Source organism: Typopeltis vanoorti, chromosome 7, assembly GCF_054136105.1.
Source record: "Typopeltis vanoorti isolate ZY-2024b chromosome 7, IOZ_Tvanoo_1.0, whole genome shotgun sequence".
Classification (NCBI taxonomy): Eukaryota; Metazoa; Arthropoda; class Arachnida; order Uropygi; family Thelyphonidae; genus Typopeltis; species Typopeltis vanoorti.
The window spans coordinates 84,425,288-84,440,027 of NC_143555.1; the positions used below are offsets into that span (position 1 = coordinate 84,425,288).

A 14,740-nucleotide genomic window follows, 5' to 3' on the forward strand; every position below is an offset into this window, starting at 1 on the left:
CGTTGAAGATGTACTATTAGTTTTAGTGTGAAATATCTGACTTATTAATTAAATAGTTATTACTGTGGTCTTACGTGTTCTTTTAATAATTATGCTATGCCACAGGTACCTTTAAAAATAAGAATCTTCCTACTTCACGGGGAAGAATTTACTAAGCAAACAGGAAAGCTAGGAAAACTATCTGTTTTTCAAGGTAAACTTCGAGCACGGATTGCCTTCCTCAAAAAATTTCGTGACACGAAAGTTATTCCTACATTTGCTAGGTTTAAAGAAACAGTTCGGTCTCCTGAAGCCCACTCTATTTACATTCATGCAAGTTTTTCCTTAATTCGTAACCAACTTCGTACTGCCAAAAAAGAATTAGCTTCTAATATTAAGTCTATTTTGGATCTCGAAGAAGAAATTTCAGCTGTTCTTAATGATGACTGACTAGATATTGTTCTTCGCTTATCAAAACAATCTTTAACTCGTTCTTACGAAAGAAATTTTCACAGACTTATGCAAAAATATAATTTTTTATATTACAAGCAAAAGAAAAACTTAACCTCTGACATCACCTCTACTAATAAATGGATTGTTAATATTTCCAATCGCCCTTTATCTGACGCCGAAACCAGTGCTTTAGCAAAAGGCCTTGATTTTGCAGTTATTCCTACATGCATTCCATATCTTGATTTTTTACATAATATAGAATGCAGTCTGTCAGGACTTTCTAGCGACAATGCTAACAAACACCGTTTTGAAGTTACGACTTCGTTATTTAAAAGCAAATTGCCTCCATGCAACTATTGAAGATACTGAACATACTAAAGATGAGCTTTCCACTTTTCTACAACAGATAAATAACCTGCACCCACGTATTCAATTCAATATGGAAAAAGAAAATTCTGGTAATTGACCATTTTTGGACATCCTCCTTACTTGAACTTCTTCTGGTACTTTATCTACAAACGTCTTTCAAAAGCCCACATTTACTGGTAGATACATTCATAAAAGGTCTGCTCACCACACATCTCAAAAATTTGGCATTTTTAAATCTGTAATTAATAGAGCACATAAAATCTGCTTTTCTCCAGTAATCTTACAACAAGAACTTTCCATCATTAAAAAGTTAATGGAATCGAATAATTACAACCCCAATCAAATCCAACAGATAATTGAATCTTATGTTCCACTACCTAAGGTTTCTTCAACAGTCCTCAGAGTTCCAATCCCTTATATTCCAGGAATCTCAGTACCAATAGGTAGAATTTTGAAAAGGTACCAATTAATTCACACGTATGTTCCTATCACCAAAATTTCCTCTTTATTGGCTTCTACAAAGGATAAACTGTCATCTCTATCTTTGGCTGGCGTTTACCAAATACCATGTGAATGCGATGTTTCTTATTTTGGACAAACTGGCCGTTCTGTGGAAAAAAGAATTAAAGAACATCAATATTATATTGAATACAAGGAACCTCAGAAGTCTGGTCTAGCACAACACAGTATTAACACCTCTCATAACATCCAGTGGGATTAAGCTATTTTCCTTCATAGATGCAGGTTCAAATATTGACGTCTTTTTAAAGAAAGTTGTGAAGCTATTTTACACCGACTGAATTTGAATCGAAATGATTGTCTCTCCCTCTCTCGAAGATCTGATAGACTTTTATTTTATGTAATCAATAAAAAAACAATTATCTTAAATATTAAATAATTATTATTTGCTATCATTTCCTAGCACGTGGCAACAATTGTATTTTAATAGGTGATCCACCGAATGTTCGTTACTTGTATTCCATTCCTATAACTGTTTGTGTGACACTGAAGATGTACTATTAGTTTAGTATGAAATATCTGCACCTTATTAATTAAATAGTTATTAATGTGGTCTTACGTGTTCTTTTAATAATGAATATATAGATACCTGGGATTAAATGACGCCTTATGTCTTCTATTAGTCTGCGCTAATGGAACTTGTGAATGCTGGGGAGTGTATTCCAGTAAGCTCTCTGGTCAACTTACTTTACGAAACTTTCATAGTTTCTACATTGAGGTTTGAAATAATGCTGGATTTAACATCCACTTTACTTATACCATATATTTACTTTGAAAATTTACTAACCTGCAGGAACTGGAACAGTTACAACCTTTTTCTGTATTGTGGTACCTTTACCATCACATTCACCACAGGGATGCTTGATAACTGTTCTTGTGCCATGACAGCGACGGCACGTGCTTTGAATCACAAAACGACCAGTACTTATTGTTTCCTAATTTCAAGTGAAATGATACACAAATATTTAGAAAATTAGTCGTCACATATTTTCCAAAGATTAACTGATAAAAGCAAACTGTAGAAATTAATTCGCATCATCGTAATTTCAAATACTATCATAACCTTCATTATAATAAATTCAAAGGGACACAGTATTCATTGCAGTGAAATATTTTTTTTATATACACACATAATAGGAACTTAGAGAAATGACTATAATGTTTTTCTGCCACTACTTTGAGCATCCTTACAAGTTTTTTGGTATTCCCCTATTTGAGAGCTGTAGAAGGATTCACGAAACTTTAGAGGTTTTGTGAAATGGAAGTCAAATTGCTATCCACATTAATGCATATGGATAGCAATATCCATATGCCTTAATGTGGATATCATTACTATCCACATTACATCCATGGATAACTTTATTATTTTTTCATTTGACATTCAATATTACACTCAATTAGAGATAAAATATTAGCATACTACCTAAATAGGATGTCAGTCATCCTGTAGTGTGAATGTACTCTCCAAGGCAATGACTCCCAGATTCCAGAGGTAATTTCAGCCATGCCTGTTGCAGCATTGTCCACAACTGTGCCTTAGACATCAGTCCCAGATACATGGATCTGATGTTTCACTATATGGCATCCCAGAGAGATCTGATTGGATTTAAATCCATAGACCTTGGTGGCCACTAGATGAGACGGTTCCACAAACCATCACAGAGTCGCCACCACCTCCTTGAACAGAGTCGACCTGGAACTGCGGGGAAATGGCCTCATGTTATCGATGCCAAACCATACCCTCTCCATCAGCTTGGTACAAGACAACCGGATTCATCAGACCACACAAGTCTGGTCCACTTTGCAGAGGTCCAGTTTTGACTGTCCCAACACCAGGTGAGGCAAAATGCCTGATGATGAGCTGTCAACAGTGATACACGATTAGGGCGTCAGCTCCTGCAGCTCATGGTAAGCAGGGTAAGCCATACAGTTTGCTTGCTGATGCTACTTTGACCTCTGACATTGAAACTGGATGTAATTAGTGCTGCCATTGTCCTACGAACCTTGACAGGCTACGTCAACCCCGTTCATCAATGGTATGTGGTCGGCCACCACTTGCTCACTGGACACTGGTACATCCTTTAATGGTATACTTATATTAGAATCTTGATATAGTTGCCATTGAGAACCCTGGGGTTCTTACTGCTTGGGCAATAGAATGGCCCATCTGTCTTGTGCTGATAATACGTCCACAATCGAAGTCGCTAAGATTGCCACATTCATTGCCATGTTCATTGATTGCAATACACTGTTGGGAAGCCCCGATGTCTGCCTATTTACCATCTGTGTTTGGTTTGGGGACAAATTCTCCTGGTGGATTAAACAGTGGTAATGGATGAAATCTTTTTCCCTTCTAGTTCAGGTTCATTCCATAGCAGTGCAACAAACCCTTCATTCTTTCCCACCATAGCAGGGGCACCATCAGTTACCACACCCTCGATGTTGGTTAAGTTTCGGTTGAGCTGGAGCATTTTCTTGGCGGCTTCAAGAATATCAGTGCCTTTCGTCTTTCCCTTCATAGGTACGAGTGCTAGCAGTTCTTCTGTCACAGTGAATTGTTGATCAATACCATAGACAAAGATAGCCAGTTGTGCTGTATCCTTCACATCTGTGCTCTCATCTAAAGCAAGTGAATATGACGTAAATTCACACGACCGTTTTTTTAAAGTTCCTTCAATGTCATTGGGCAGGTTCTTTGACACGTCCTGCTACAGTTACCCCAGACAAACTCAGTTTTTTAAACACTTCCTTATTATTTGGGCACAGAATTTCCCTAGCAGCAATGAGACACTCTTTTACAAACTCACTGTCCAAGAAGGCTTTTCATTTTTAATTTTACTTTGAAGTAAAATTAAAAAATAAAAATTAATTATAAAATTAAAATTAAAAAAGTAAAATTTTTTAATTTTACTTTTCATTTTTTAATTTTACTTTGAAGCACGCTTCGCTCTCTTCCCTCTGCCTTTTAAACAAATTTGGAGATGGTTCACTTTGTATACACGAAGCTGCCCTTGAAAGTGGTCGAAATTGGATGCATTCATGATTTATATTGTATTCTTTTGATACTGACACTGACTCACGACAAATTAAACACACTGGCTTATTGTCAATTGGCACAAAAAAGTACAAATTGGTCCATTTTTCATTAAAAACCTGACAAGAATCACTTGATTTACACTTTTTACTCGTAGACGCTATAGTGATGGAAAGTGAACCCAAAAAATGATCCAAAATGGCCGTGTAACTGTTATTATCCACTGAATATGTCTCACACTAATGAAAAAACTCTGGCAATATAAAACCACAATAGGCTATGGCTGACATGACGAATCTGCACGCGCTTATACATGAATATCGCATTGTTCACGACTAACTATGGATGAGATCCTCTTGCATTTATATGAAAATAATGAAGCATCGAGTACCTTCGATATGTATCTGGAAGGCACTAGGCAGCGCACTCGAAGGAACTACTGCTTCGGTCATCTACCTGGGACGTTAGTACTAGTAGATGGCTGAAGCAGCATGTCTATTTAATTTTATAGGATTTTATGTAAAGTATCAAATGCACAGCGTTCCTTGTGAATCTGGAAAGCATCTTACAATTCTAAATACCGCAGTATAGCGTAGTGGCCCGCGGGCTTCATTGAAATTATTTTTTATTTAATCGCGTTTTAATGGTAAGTAGTTATTTTTTCAAAATGGCCGGCTGGCCATGGCAAAGAGCTCCAGAGGCCACCTGTGGCCTGCAGGCTATGCATTGAAGACAGCTGGGTTAGATGGATTCACTTTCTAAATGATAAAATTGTGCATGGTGGAGCAGTCTCAAAAAAAAAGTGTTTTATTCTTAGACCCCTACTATTTAACTTATTTGTTAATGATATTCTGATGATGCAAGGTTGGAACAATTATCGCTGTTGATGTTAATCTTCTTCAAAAAAACTTGAATAGAATTTTTGCCTGGAAAAATGAGTGGCATTGCAGTTTTAATACTGATAGGTGCAAAGTATTGCACTTTGAAGTGTGGAAATATAAGGTTGTGTACTATATTGGTAGAACTGTGCTTCAAGAAGTGGATGAGATTTGAGATAATAGTTAATGGGACTGAAGTTTAGAGAGAACATTGCACATGTGCCAAAGTATGCACATCAAATTACTGCTATGATAAGGAGTATACTGACAAGTAGGTATAAGGAGGTGGTTATGCAACTGTATAAAGTATTTTCAGACTACACTTGAACTACAGACTCACATTTGGTCACCCAATTTTTATTGAAATGTAAAAATGTTGGAAAGGGGCTAGAGATGAGTTCACAAGACTGTACTTACGATTGTATCTGCTATTTAGTACAAACACAAAAATACTTCTTCTTCTTCCAAGTTTGTTTATAATCAGCCTATTTTCAACACACAGTATTCTATCACCGACTATAATCACAAAAATACGAATACGTACACTTATACATTTGAAAGATATGCTAACATCCACCCAGAAGAATATAAGAAATGAATCTGGCATCATAAGTATGGTGAGTCAGCAACCATCCAATTAGAAGAACACAAGATCTTGGAATGTTGGTTAAAGAAATGTAAATTGGGAGAAATGAGGTAATATGATAGGGACATTACATTAATGAGGAGGAATTTTATCAGATTAATACAGAGAGGACTATAAAGAGAGTAAAAGGTGAAAGAGGAGAAAGAAAAGGCGATTTGTGGAAGTTGTGATGAAGAAGGGTGAGAATAGAATACATTGTGAATGAAGAGAGTGTTAAGAATTTTAAGGTTCAACATGATAAGTATGTTGCTAGTTGAGTGAACCTACTATGATGGGTCTGCTGACTTCATCGAGATTGTCGTGTTGATGATAATGAAGAAGTAATGCAGTAAATTTAATGTGTGTGTGTGTATATATATGCACGAATGAAGTATGTATGTATGGTTGTGTGTGTGTGTGTGTGTGTGTGTATATATATATACACACACACACACACACACGCGCGCATACATGCATGCATGTGTATAGCCAGCCTGGCTGGCCGAGTGGATAGCATATCCGCTCTCCAGCCAAAAGGCTGTGGGTTCGAATCCCATGTGGGCATGGATATTTGTGATTGTCTGTGGAAATATCAGTGGTGGTTGGCAGGTAGATGGCATTGGTGTAGTTGCAGTCAGTTGGTGATTAAATGGTGGAGACTGAGTTGTAGAGCAGGTGCCGTCCCTCGATGAGTCCTCGGACTCCCTGGAGCGGTCAAATAATAATAATAATACATACTTCACACATATTCAAATTCATATAGTATCCTAGAGCAGTTCAAAATTTCAAAATGTTTGCAAACTTGGTCTTCTGCATCTGTTGTTATTCAAATTGAAGGTACACTGATGGTTGTCTGCTTAACTAGCTTGAAACTTTCCAAAACAATCACAAGAAAATCATTCATTTCTATCTTCTAATTCCATCTGAGTGAAACATATGCAATTAAATCATGGAACATTATTTTGCTTTTAACTGCTCTTTATAATTGATACGACAGACTAATAGTTTATCATTTGACTGCAGCAATTCATGCTTCATAGTAATCATGAAATATTAATGAATCTCTTGTTTACATTTGGTAATCTTATTGGTATTAAATGCTGGTAAAAATGGCAGAAACTTTTTTTTTTCCCCATACAAATATCTCAAGTGGTAAGAAGCAATTTTATTAAGACATATCTATGAATTGTGCATTTATAACTGAGATATTGCAAAGTTTTCAACTAAATTAATATTTTCAAAATGAAAATTTATCACCATCAATGAACTTATGAATAAAATACATAGTTTAAAGCTTACCATGCCTGTTCCATTACAGTAGTGGCAATGTACAGGTTTGGTACCTGGTTTACATTTAGATCCCCTACAAGATGGACAAACATCATGTACGCTAAGTGTCACATCTCTGTTGGTACCCCGAGCTGCTTGTTGAAAAGAAAGGTTCATGACAACCTAAAGAAAAATAATTTGCATGTCTATTATATAAAATATAAAAATAAAGTATCTCTGAGCAATCTTTTACACCACCATATAAAATTTTATAAGTCTATAAAAGGAATGAGAAAATATATATACCAAGATGATATACAGTCAGTTCTTGATTTATGACATATAACTTAGAGCCACTGGCACTTACAATACCCATACCATCATAAACAATAAATATATGAATATAAAACCCATTAACACATTAATACCATATTTAGTGCTACAATAAAACTTCTGTTTTATTGATATAATTAATATGACAGACTAATAGTTTATCATTTGACTGCAGCAATTCATACTTCATAGTAATCATGAAATATTAATGAATCTCTTGTTTACATTTGCTAATCTTATTGTTATTAAATACTGCAAAGATTTTAATGTAATCAAATATTGATTGTTCATTCTTGAAACAAGAATGAACAATCTTGGGATATCATATTGATAAAAAAATAAAAATAAAATAAATTAAAAAATTAAAAAAAAAAAAACGGAAACTTTTTTCCCATACAAATATCAAGTGGTAAGAAGCAATTTTATTAAGACCTATCTATGAATTGTGCATTTATAACTGAGATATTGCAAAGTTTTCAACTAAATTAATATTTTGAAAATGAAAATTTATCACAATCAATGAACTGCAAGCCAAAGTATAATAATACTTTGGCTTGCAGCTGTGCAGTATGTCTATGGGACAAGAACATTGTTTGTTGAACAGGAAGGTGGGGGCGGGGAGTTTCACTAAAGAGGGTCCATTCCAGTACTAAGCTATCAATACATTGTGACAAACATATTAACCTTATCATAATACCAGTAATTCTGATTATATGTTCTTTTGTTATCCATGTTTTTGCATATATGAGGTTTCATTTTGGTACATAAGGACTATCGCTGTTTCCTATCCAAGGTTGAGAAATCTTCTGCACATGTGCTTTATTTCCTACCTCAGTTCAATGTGACAATTGTCCCTTTTGTGTCTCTACTGCTTTTTTGGTCTACATGATGTTGTCTTTATCTGTAAATAACTTCTGCATCCTTTGAGCAAGATGCCTGGCAAGGGGGAGGGGAAAAAGAAACTAAGAGTGAAAAGAAGATTGTAAAGAAAAGGCTAAGGAAATCCCATTCTTTACAAGCGAAGAATGGGATTTCCTTAGTTTTACCTGAGCACTTCCTACTTCCTTAAAGTAGGAAGTTCTCAATTAGTTTGATAAAGGTGAAAATGTAGCATTGATATTCAAAGGATGTGTAGATACAAAGATATAATTTACGTGTAGATACAATTTTTTGCACTGGTTGTTTGATTAAGTGATTAGGTAAACTGGATCCAAGAATTTTTTTTACTCTAAGATATCGTATAATGCGCTCTGGCCTGAGCACTTAAAAGCTATTAAGTTTGACGTGGTGCAGGCATCTATAAAATATATCCCACACTCTGTGTTGCTCTTTTTTGGCTGCCTGGCATTCTGGGTTTCACCAAGGCTTTAGAAAGAGTGGAAACAGAGGTGACATTTTTGGAATTAAGGCTATTGATGCCTGGACAATGCGGTCTGTTACATATTTTACTGCTTCATTAACTGGTGTTTGACTGACTGTATCAGAATTAAATTTTGCAAGATAGGAAAAAGAATTTCAGTCAGCCTGATTCATTTCCTATATGGGCATCTGTGTAGGAGAACATGATTTGTGTGAAGACATTGTGCAAATAACGGGAAAATGATCACTTTGGTAGGTGTAGTCCTTGACATCCCACATGGGCAGTATAAAAATGGCAAGAGAGCAGATTGTAAGATCGACTGCAGAACATGAGCAGGTAGGCATATGGAAGAAAGTATTAAGTCTATTATTCAAAACAGAGAGGTCATTATTGTCAAGGATTTGTTCAATGATACAACCTCTTCCATTTGTGTTGGCACCACCCTACAGAGTGTTGGTCCCATTAAAAGTCACCTATAAGTATGGGTTTTTTGACAGTTGCAAGATAAGGTTATCAAGATCGATTTCATTTAACTCAGCACCTGGTGGTAAATAAATTGAACATATTGTAATAAGAAATTTCATGAATAAGTGAATCACTACTACTTCCAGAGCAGCATTGAGTTGGACCTGATGGAAAAGAGTATGGCTGCCCACTGGGATAGTTACTCTTCCGTGAATAGGACTATTTCCAGTTCTGTCCTTGCATACAACAGTGAAATTCCTTAAGGTAGGGTTCTCACTATATTTTAAATATGTTTCCTGCAGACAGAAATTTAGAAAGGACTGTGTTTCTGCAGCAAAAATCTGAATTGATATTCTGGTGAAATCCATAACAGTTCCACTGTAAAATTTTTCCGATGGTTTAGGCTTCACAGGTTTGTCTGATTTCCGAAAGGTTAAGGATTTACTCTTATCAGGTTTATATTTCTCATTAGATTATGGGAAGTATGAATGGCCAGTGTCCATCATTTCCTCTGGAAAAATATCCAATATATCGGGTGTGTCAAAATCACTGTCTACATTCAACTTACTTTTAGTGGATACTGAAGTATCCATTTTTCCTGTGGACGTGTCTGGTGATTTATCTTTGAGTGATATCCTTGCCATAATTTTTTGATAAGTGAGTTCTCATCAAATGGAACCATTTTTGGAGTTGTTTCTGAAGTGAGATCATAGGTCATGCGATTGATACGCTCGACACAGAAGCGTTTGCGATCATAAAGTTCAGGTATGGTGAAATTATCAAATGGTGGAATAGACATACCTGTTTGAGATGCTGTTGATAATTTCTTTGCTGCCACCTTATCAGCAGAAGAGGATCTAAGAACAAGTGGTGGCTAACTTTCTTTTTCCATCCTGATATGATAAATTTTGTTTCTGTTTTCTGTCTGACAGTTGACCCACTTAGCTTTCTTTACAGAGTGAGATTTGTTATCATGCTTTGTACCACATTGGGCACAGGCAGTTTTGGCAGGCTCATATTTCTGACATTTAAAGCATTTAAGTGTATTAGGGATAGAGTCCGACAGGACACTTTAAATGCCCTCCTTTTTACAGATGTTGGAGGTCTAGGTGTATCAAAAGTAAGGATGATGCTTCTGGATGGAACCAGCTAATCATCCTTACACATCAGGATGCTCCCCACACCTGTCACTCCCTGATGTTTAAGCTCTGAACATATCTCTTCATTAGTGAGATCCCATTCTGATATCACACATGTACAAGTCCTGTAGATATTTTTCCGAAGGCATTTTTTCATCAGCGGCCTCGTATTTTTTCAAAATCTTTGTCTGCAGCGGTACACAAGACGTCATGTAAAACAGACAAAGAATATGAGGCCGACAGATGAAAAAATTTGAAAAATTAAAAAAGAACTCTACCGTCAATCCAAAACTTCCTACCAACACCGTAATCAACCTTTCTTCAGTCACCCCGAAGCCTGAAGCACTCAACGCGCTTTCACGTGGCCACAACTTCGGCATTGCTCCCAGAAAAATACCTAGTGAGGATATTATGATCCAGATCGAATGCAGAATCCACCACCTTCCACATCAAATCGCCAACAAAGAATTAGTTATCACCAAAGCAGATAAGAGAAATGCAACTGTAGTACTTAATCAAAAGGACTACACAGGTAAGCTTAATGCTCTCCTATTAGATCGCGCTACTTACCTCCCTATCGAATACAATCCCACCAACTCACGAATTAGAAAACTGCATAGGCTCCTTAAGAAAGTCACTTCTTGGCCTGTAGAAGTTACCAACAGATCAAAGCCGTTTAACTCTATACTACCCCCCCCAGTATTTACGGACTCCCAAAAATACATAAAGAAAATGTGTCATTATGCCTCATAGTGTATGGCATTGATTCCCCCACATACAAATTAGCTAAACATTTGGCCAAAGAGCTCACACACTATACTGGCAACACACCATCACACATAAAAACTCAGTCCACTTCAAAGCCAGCATAGAAAAACCTTACACTCTAACATACTGACATAATTAGAATACTGACATAATGGTCAGCTTTGACGTCTCCTCCTTATTCACAAATGTCCCACTCAAGGAAACTTTAGAGCTAATCCAAGCTAAATTTTCTCCCGATATCTCAGCCCTATTTCAGTTCACAATGAACTCAGGCTATTTGGCTTGGCAGGGAAAATTCTACAAACAAATAGAGAGGACAGCCATGGATTCGCCACTCTCCCCACCCTTGGCCAATTTCTTTATGGAGACCTTTGAAGAAAAAGCCTTGGCCTCTGCCCCACAAAAACCAACCATATGGCTTCGCTACGTTGATGATGTGTTCAGTATTTGGCCACATGCCTCTGAAACACTCCTCTCCTTCTTAACACACTTAAACAACCAACCAACACCCCAGAATCTAGTTCACCCTGGAAAAAAGAAGAAAACAACAGCTTCCCTTTCCTAGACACACTAGTCACCTGCCAGCCTAATGGAACCTTGGTTTTCTCAGTTTATAGAACCCACCCATACAGGCAGATACATTTACCAACAATCTCTCCCCACACACACAATGATATGGAGTGGTGAAAACACTATACAACAGGGCTAAACTAATCTGTTCTAATTCTAACGATGGCCCTAAGCACTGAACTAAATCACATCCTCAACACTTTCTCAGCCAATGGCTATCCCCCCCCCCAAAAAAAATCCAAAAAATATTAAAACCTACAAATCACATCCCCCCCAATCCACAACAAGGATTACTCTAAATCCATCACCATTCCCTACATCCGAGGCACCTCAGAAAAATTTACCAAAATCTTAAAAAACATGATCTGTTACAGGCCATACAGACCTGGTGTATACCAGGTCTCTTGCAGCTGTAAACTGTCTTACTTTGGCCAAACAGGCAAGACAGCAAATATCAGAATTTCTGAACACAAGGACTACATCCGTTTTCACAAGTACAGCCATTCTTGTCTTGCAGACCATGCTCTGGATACACACTGCAGAATACGGTGGAAGAAAGCTACAGTAATACACCGTAGCAAATACAAATTCGAAAGACTATTTATGGAATCAGCCTCAGCCCTAAGAAACTCTCCAAACCTCAAAAAATTTGGTTGTATGCTACTGCCCCAAATTTGGGAGGCTTACATCAGCAGACCTTCAGCCCAAAGGCCAAGAACACCTATTTAGCCCGCTAGAGGGCACCATCAGGACTTTTAGGAGAACAGTAGCTTCATTCTCAGTTACTGTGTTGTAGTGCCTACATGCACGTGCCTTTTGTTGTAAGTTCCTTTTGAAGATGGCAAAATGATGTTGCCGAAATATCGAAAATATTTATTAAAGTGTAATTTAATTTATATTCGTATCTACGTTGTTCAATTCCTTAAGTGATTTAATAACACATGTACAAGAATTGAGTGTCTTATGAGGTGTTACTGATCAGTATTCCACTGACTGATGTTCCTGAATGTTGCTGACATGATGTTTCGACAAGGATATCACCAGAATGTAATTTCTTAACACTTTTGGGAGATCTTGCCAGTCCTTCTAAATCCCTTTGAATAAAGAAGAGTGACATTTTCCCTATTGGCTTTTTTCCTGTTGCGTGAATGATCAGGAACACTGGTACATTTGTATTAGTATCAAATATCTTTTGTTTCTCACCACATATGATACCAAATGCTATATATGGTATGTCTTAGTTGGGACATTGTTAGGGAAACATTTGTGAAGGAAGAATTCATGCTCAAGGGGTTCTTGGTTCAGTGCCAGAGCTCCCCACCCACTACAGAACCACATATGACTAGGCTACCCCAGATGCTATACCAGCACCACAGCAAGTCTTGTTGGATCCCAACTCCAGACCATGGGGGGGGGGGGAAGACTTACTGAAAGAGTGTTGACCCTTGCAGGCAAGCCCACAGGCTGAATGATCTGGCTGGGCCATCCAGGGTTGTCTATTTTGCAGAAACAGAGTCCAAAGTAATGCAAGTCTAGCAGGATTACTTTCTGGATGTTCATGGGTCACACTACACAGCAAACATGATGGCAGGGCACTGGATCCCAGTGATAGTGGTCTGGGAAAAAGGATAGCAAAAAAGACTCAGGAGAAGTAGAGAAAAGAATTCAGGAAGAAGAACAAAGAAAAAGAGAAAGAATGAAAAGAGCCAGTACCATCAGTGGGAAGCCCCCCCCCCCCCCCCCCACTACAAACAGATGACAGGGAGGAGTCAGTTTGAAGAGATTTGAAGCTATTGGTATGATTGCTCAAGTAGAGTAAGCTAGTAGTTTAAGTGGTTTATTCAACGAGATTAGTGTGACTTTCATATAGAAAGTGAATTGAATTATTGCAATGTTCTGGATGAAGAGAAGATATGTTCTTTTTTTCAGTATTCTGTGATTTCAGGAAGCAAAAAGAATTCAACTATTGCTGTTATACAGTAAACAGTTCTTGTGTTAGTTTTCCTTCCTCCTTTGTAAATTGATGAAAGAATGAAAGTTCTGTAGGAGGCAAAAAAACAAAAGTTCTGAAGTTTTGTCCATAAATCATATGAAGAGAAGATAATAACTGTAGCTGAAGAGAAGCTGAATAAATAATTTTTTTTTTTATTTTAATATTTATAATCTGATAAACACATTAGCAGTTATACTGATTTTATGTTGTATTTACGTATTTCTCTAAATTAAAAGGTATTTTCTTTTGGTTATGAAGGTCTCAAAACAGTCATTATTTTAATGAGTTAATTTAGAAGATAAAGATGTTTATGTAATATCCTTGAATATGAATCTATTCAGGTGTTTCCATTTTTACTTTGAAATAAGAGTTAAGCCAATAGGAATTGAGGGAGTAATTTACTAATGGTGCAATTCATAGGATTACATGCCGCCGCTCCCAAAGTATCCTGGCCTAACTCCCTGCCTACCTGAAGCCAATCAGTTAATCTGAATTGTCAATCTGTATACAGTTTTGCTCATTCACTTCTTATATTTTTACCGATATGCTAAATAATTAATAAATTAATTAATCCAAAAGGTATTTTTATAGTAGCTTCTTGCTCACTGTACAGTAAGCTAAAAACCAGGTAATGTGCTGAGGAAAATCTATTAGTTTCATTGCCTCTCATAATTTCATATGCTGAACATAATCAAGAATTTTTGAATAGTTTACGAAACACATATCAAAAGAAATATAAATCCCTATATATTTCTTGATAATCTCCCTGCCTATTTCTCAGGAATTTCAAGCCTCAACTTTTGTCTCAATCCTATTTAGGATAATCTTTAGTAGAATCTTGCTTGTTTACTATAAATACTGACTTCTTCCAGTCCCTAGTTTTGTCTCCTTATAATCAATCTACAAAACACTTAGCCCTCCCATCTTCTGTGGCCTTAATTAACTCTACCTGGATTCCAGCTGCATCCAGGGTCATGATGTTTTAA

General features: G+C 36.7%; 1 protein-coding gene across 1 annotated transcript in view; it reads right to left on the reverse strand.

Moving 5' to 3' along the window:
* The window catches only part of LOC150104823 (dnaJ homolog l(2)tid, mitochondrial-like), a 156,185-nt gene that overhangs the window by 62,042 nt on the left and 79,403 nt on the right, over positions 1-14,740 (reverse strand). Inside the window, exons 5-6 of the mRNA XM_090395999.1 lie at positions 7,157-7,309; positions 2,108-2,255 (exon numbers count right to left, since the gene is read on the reverse strand). Coding sequence (XP_090252125.1) covers positions 2,108-2,255; positions 7,157-7,309 — 301 coding nt within the window. The remainder of the gene's footprint in view (positions 1-2,107; positions 2,256-7,156; positions 7,310-14,740) is intronic.